General features: G+C 39.6%; 1 protein-coding gene across 2 annotated transcripts; it reads left to right on the top strand.

Moving 5' to 3' along the window:
- The first annotated feature begins 269 nt into the window (after nucleotides 1–269).
- Nucleotides 270–5,939, top strand: LOC105694293. 2 transcript variants are annotated; one of them, XM_012414813.2, is made up of 11 exons: nucleotides 270–435; nucleotides 851–913; nucleotides 1,329–1,457; nucleotides 1,534–1,668; nucleotides 1,763–1,920; nucleotides 2,254–2,319; nucleotides 2,762–2,912; nucleotides 2,999–3,199; nucleotides 3,284–3,914; nucleotides 3,997–4,264; nucleotides 4,404–5,939. In XM_012414813.2, exons 1-11 carry the CDS (start codon nucleotides 361–363, stop codon nucleotides 4,537–4,539), a joined length of 2,013 nt encoding a protein of 670 aa, XP_012270236.1. In that variant the 5' UTR covers nucleotides 270–360; the 3' UTR covers nucleotides 4,540–5,939. The 2 variants fall into 2 exon arrangements, with proteins under 2 accessions (XP_012270236.1, XP_012270237.1); XM_012414814.2 differs by having other exon boundaries at nucleotides 360–511.
- The last annotated feature ends 236 nt before the right edge of the window (nucleotides 5,940–6,175 follow it).

Here is a 6,175-nt window from a genome sequence, read left to right on the forward strand (position 1 = left end):
CTGGCCGGGGTCTGCGCAGCGCCCGCATCGACCTATCAAGTGCCGCGGCCGCCATCTTGCCGCGGGGAAATTCAAACCTATCGAAACGTTTAACCTTAGTACATCACTTTTTGGAATTTTTCAATGATTCTCGCGTATTCTTTAGAACTGTACTCGGTATTGAAAATTAAATCGGTATGTAGATTCTTTCAATGTGGGTTTTCTTGCCATGTTACGTTTCTCGGTACCATCTTTGCAGATCTCGCGAGACCTCTGTGGCCGCTTTTGACGGCTTCGTATCCAACATGGCCACCTGATATGTAGCAGACGATACAGGTGGCATGAAAGATTGTAAATAAAATTCATCGACTAGACTTAATTATGAGTGGGAGGCTGCAGCAGGAAACGCTCGTCGAGAATGACCGTTTGGACGACGCAGTGGATCCCAGAGTTCAGGTTTGAGGCGTCGGAAAAGGGTTAGAAGAGCGTGTCACCACCCTGCAACGAGCACCTGCTACACTCATCTTGATCTGTACCTTTCCGTTCGTTTATGTACATTTTGTGCCATTTCATTCTGTTTGACATTTATTATACTTGATTGTTAACTCATCCTTTAGTCATTGTCTCTTGCTAAGGCTTTTCAATCTTCCGGGAAAGGGTGTTAGGAAGGTCACTGCTTGAAGTTTTTATGCATTTTTTATACTACATGGTGCTCTGTTATGTAGTAACAATATTTCTGTGTTGGACATTAAAGTTGAATTTTTTGAAAGTGTATTTTTAAAAGATCAAGTAGATTTGGTGTTGCAAGAGTTTCGGTGAGATTAGTCGCTAGTCGACGTGATCCTAAAGTGGGGTAATAATTGTGTTTCAGATTGAACTCGAACGACTGAATACAGCAACCGACGACATCAATAAGCTTGAAGTGGATCTAGACGTAAGTGCATCTTTGGAAAAGACCTGAACGTTTAAGCCCAAACTCGTGTCCAGTCTCAGCGACGCATCGCCACCGTAGTCGCGACACGAGTTTCAAAACTGGTTACGATTAGATTTCATTGAGGAGATTGCTTCTCGGCGTGGCCCGACAAATGGATAATGGGTCGAGTGGATCGTATTCTTAGTCTCGTTTACCATAGAGCTACACGTTATGACCTGTGACATCTTCCTGAAGCATTTTACTGCCGATACTTTTGTCGTGTGTCCTTGCAAGACTCGTAGATGCTAATGGCTTTTAACAAACAAAATGTAACTTGAAAATTCTAATATGCATTGCTCTTAGTTTAAATGCATACGGAATTGCAAGAGGAGTGAAATAGGTCGTCATAATTTTAATTGTTATATAAATTTATTAGGAGGCGAGAGCAACATTTCGAGAATTACTTTGCGAGTCCACATTGAAGATCGACAGTTTAGCAAAGAAGCTTGGTGCTTGCATAGAAAAATCCAGGCCCTATTACGACGCAAGGTTCAAAGCAATGGAGGTACTTTTTATACGAATTTTTTAATATCCTCCAGTTTTAATTAAAGGAGTAATAAATAAAAGAAATTTATTTTCAGGCTTTACAAGAAACCCAGAGAGCAGCCATTAGATTTGAACGTGCCAATAGTCAACACGCTGCTGCGAAGGAAATGGTGTATTTGGCTGAAGAAGGACTGAGAACGGAAGGCAGATGTTTCGACCATGCATGGCAGGTGCGATCTTCAAGAGCATCTTTTGCATCTACCATAAGTCTGCACCATGACTAGTTGTAAGTTGTAAACACACACTAATTGAGAGATATTTTAGGAGATGCTGAATCATGCTACATCTAGAGTTAACGAGTCGGAGCATGAAAGGGCTATCTCCGAAGCTGAGCACAGACACACTACAGCTCTCTATCATAGAGCAGAGCACCATGTGCAAAGACTGCAACGAGATTTGAAACGTTCAATTGCTAAATCCAGGTACACTAGCAGGGATTAGCTAGCGTCAAGTTAGCTGAGGTTTTCTTTAGCCCCTAATGCACGAATTCAAACCTATTTAACTAATCGATACCAGGATCTACAGATTTCAGGACTCTTTCAAAGGAAACAATAACTTTCAATGGAGAATTTTTCTGTAGATCCTGCTCGATCAAAAGTATTTATCTCTCCATTTTTCTCGTTTTCCCTTTATTTGAGATCATCGAGTTCTCCCGTTTTGGAACGCAACTACCACCTTTTTAATTTCTTTTTTCCAATTCCCCTTGCGTAGAACTAGGAAATTTATTGTCTTTTTGGTTGTCTTCATGTTGGCAGTATGGGTGCACGTCGCAGCTTGCTTCTGATAAACAGTATCGCCTACAGACACAACTTGCTCATGTTGTAAGTAGGATAGATATTACTTTATTTTACTGCTAACATTCTTGAGTTTCGGTTTTCTCTGCATTGCCTACAGTTTATTCCCCTTTTTTGTCATAGTTTTTTTTTCCTCTCTTTTATTTATCGCACGAAACCGTGCTCTTTGTGCAAATTCCCCTACAACGGACCAAGCATGCTCTGCTATGGACCATTGAAGAGGCGATACTTTTCAGGAGCTCCGAGGCAAGTTCGAAGGCCATAAAGAAATGTTGCAGAGTCTATTGTATAATTTATATATTCACTGCAATATCTGACTGCACAAAGGAAAATTGTCTTTGTAGAAAAAAAATCACATTTCTGGGTACAGTTTGTGAACTTTTTTTTCACTGCAGGAGAAAGTTCTTTGCAAGTTTTAGAAAAATATTAACGGGAGAAATTAAATTATTCTGGTATTAATTTAATACAGGCCTTATTACGAGATGAAGGCCCACTTCAATCAAATGCTTGACGAGCAGAAGATGAGGGTTAGCGCTTTGGAACGTTCCGTCAGCGAAGCCAAAATGACTTATGCCGAGGCGTTGCGAAACCTGGAAAGAATAAGTGATGAAATTCATAGGGTAAGTAACTATTCAATATATTTTCTTTAGCTTGTTTTGTTAGTATTTATTTAAAACAAATGATAATGACATATTTTCTGTAATAGACAAGGAAATATGACGGTCCTGATGGCTTCGACAAACATTCCACAGAATTGGGGGATCGCTCTTTGGGGCAGACGAATACTGCGACGCCTACAGACTCCAGTGTGACCGGCTCACCAGACAGTACGGATTACACTAGCGATGAGTACCTGAGACTTCCTGAGAAGTTGAGCCCTAACCCACCGTGTCCTTTGCCTAAGAGAGTAAGAATTATGTTCATCAACCACTTTACAAATATTATTTTTAAGTAAGTACATTGTATGACAGTGTATTTTTGTTTTGTGAAGATTGACAGAGATCCTTCTTCGGAGTATCTTGGCTTAAGCACTCTGAATCTTTCTTCCACGGAGCCTCGGAAGTATATTAAACGAGAGCGACCCAGAAGCATAGGTACCACTGATATGAAGCAATTGGTACTGATGCAGAACCATATAAGTTCATCCTCTCCAAGACTGTCTGATTTAACGAAGGTGACTTCAGCAGTGGAAAAGAGAGTTACCATAGAGTCACCGAAACAGGGGAAGAGTGAAGCCACTGTTCAAAATGGTGAAGAGTGGACAGAGATTAGCCTGAATAATTCCCCTGAGGAAGTTTACTATAACAACGACATATATTCTGACGAGGATGATCAGATCCCATACAAGCCCCTACCTGCAGATCTTAGTCCCGAAGGATGCAATACCACACCTTCTGGCTCAGATGCTCAACCACTGAATGAACAAACTGTTAGGAGAAAATTAGTGACGCAGAAGTCCTTACCAGCAATGCCAAGGACGAATGAAGTTAGCCTTGGTGAAGAGAGGAAAGCTGAAGTCACGAGAAGTCCGTCAGTAAAGAGCAAAGCCAAGTTAGACAGCAGTTTAGCTAACTGGATTTCCAGGAGTGCGGTCAACGAAGAAATCACTTGTGATGGCTCTGGTTAGGATTCCATATTTAGTTTCCAAAATATCATATTTATACTTCGCGGAATTAATTATTAAAGGATTTCTTAATTTTCTAGCAAGTTCCAGTAGAAGGCAGAGTCTAGACATGTTGTGGAACACTGGGACAGGTGAACGAGTAAAAGAATTATTGAACCATGGAATGATGATGCTTAACATATCTAATCTCACAGAGAGACGTGGTAGCGAATCAAAGTGCGTAGAGAAGGATAAAGGGAAGTCGGAGAAGGTAGAAGTGAAAGGAAAGAAAGTGCCGAGTCCTCTGGAGAAAACTTTGACTTACTTGAATCCAGACGAAGAGACATCCGATAGCGAAAGCTTAGCCAGGTAACAATTCATCGATTTTACTGTCAGTATAATTTTTAATCTTTTATTACTCATTAATCAATTTGTCATTTATTACGAGTTTTGTAATACGAAAAGCAATAGCTTATGACGTTTTAATCGTTCCTTAATTACATTGTAGCGTGGAGATGCTGACAGAGGATCAGATTACCTCACTCATGATGGAACAAGACATGAATCAAGTATGTCAAGAGATCCTGGGTACTCCTTTGGTCGAAGTCTGTCCACTGCTGCAGCAGCTGCAGCAACGACAGTAGTGCTCGTCCCTCCAGGACTCGTCAAGTTGGCGAGACAAAAGTGTTCAAAGTCGCGAGTCTAGGCTAGAGTAATCACAGTTTAGTCTCCCGTTACCTCCAGGAGTCTCGTTGACGATAATTTTATTCTCCCTGTTGCTGCAGATCTCTTGATCCCGTCTCGTCTTCGTTCCGATCCATTTGAATCGGTACCTGGTGCCAAGGGCAAAATCGACCTGATAAGAATCAAATATCTTCTATATCGTGGTGGTGAATTTAGTCCATTTCATTGTTTACTGTTGTTATTAATTTTGTTATAGATTATTTTGTCAGTAGCTGTTTACAGGGTAGAATAGTACATTTATTGCAATTGCTCTTTCATTACGCTTATTTATCGTTTTAAAAGAAGATGCAGTCGTAGCTTTTAATTTATGCAATGTTTTTATAAGGTGTTAGGTTTATTTACAGAAGCCTAATCAATGATTAATAGCATAAAAGTACTATTACTTCTAAGTGAAAGAATTATTCATTATATAGGAGCTTAGGGTCATGTTCTTTATTCTTGTTTAAATTCATTTAGAGAAAAAATTAAATTTTTGCATAGAATATTCTTACTGGATAGACAAAAGTCTCCCAGGTTTAGTCATTTGGATAAATTCTCAAGTAAGTAGTCAAAGAATTAGGAGCATAATTTCTTTGTCAAAGCAATATGTAGTCAATCATAGGGAACCGAGCATCCAGATTGCATCTGCCACGAAATCTTTTTTCAATGAAAGTTGTAGGTAATTACACTATTGAATGAAAAGGTTGTTGTTGCAGATATTTGGGCGTGAAGATCTACCCAGCCTTAGGGACACAGGTCAAGGGAATAACTCGGTATTCCTTTGAAGCAAGTTAAATGCTTGCAGATGCGTACCTTAATTTTTAGCTTACACAAATCACAAGGGTTACAAGGTAACCTTATGCTAATGTACATTACCTCTTATGCTAGTCTTAACGCCGAAACAAAATTCTTGATCTATGAATGTAATTTCCTCGTTTACGAGGAATATTGCCTGTGAGACATTCAATATTCTATTAAAATGAAGATGAGCCAGAAATGTAGTTCCTAATGCACAGCGTCGAGTTTTCACCATGCAGTGTAACGACTCTCATCTCTGGTTTACATCTTACAGAGGAACCATCATGTGTCGCGCCTTTAATTAGTTTCTCTTCCAAAGACTAATATACTTCATAAGTTTAACGAAAAGAATTTATGACACTTCGATTAATTTAATCCCTTGGTGACTTTGTTTAGATTTAAAACATAAATAGCAATATAAATTAACTCACAAATAACTTTACCACTACGATGAGTGGAACATTAATTAAGGATTTATGACAGATATTCCGAGTAAATATTGGAATTACTGAACAGTTAAAAATTGGTTCTTTTGAAATTTTCAATTAAACATTTTGCCGCCATCATTTTATCCTGCCGTCCTGGGCCTTCCCTTTAAATCGATCCCAAAATTTCTAAAATATCGCATTGGCAGTCTTCTGACTCTGTCATTGCGATTGCGTGAGCCCTAACCAGAAATGTGTTGCGCCGCCACTGAGGGGTAACAGGTGGCAAATGCGTTAGCCGTCCGTATCCTCCACCGGGTAACAGCACAGGACG

Source organism: Orussus abietinus, unplaced genomic scaffold (assembly GCF_000612105.2).
Source record: "Orussus abietinus isolate OABI.00-Male unplaced genomic scaffold, Oabi_2.0 scaffold6, whole genome shotgun sequence".
NCBI lineage: Eukaryota > Metazoa > Arthropoda > Insecta > Hymenoptera > Orussidae > Orussus > Orussus abietinus.

What these genes read in the sequence shown, in the direction of transcription:
- LOC105694293 (XM_012414813.2), top strand. Translation starts at nt 361, where the DNA reads ATGAGTGGGAGGCTGCAGCAGGAAACGCTCGTCGAGAATGACCGTTTG. An exon ending in CAGTGGATCCCAGAGTTCAG is followed by an intron (nt 436 to 850) that starts GTTTGAGGCGTC and finishes ATTGTGTTTCAG; the next exon opens with ATTGAACTCGAACGACTGAA. An exon ending in TAAGTGATGAAATTCATAGG is followed by an intron (nt 2,913 to 2,998) that starts GTAAGTAACTAT and finishes TTTCTGTAATAG; the next exon opens with ACAAGGAAATATGACGGTCC.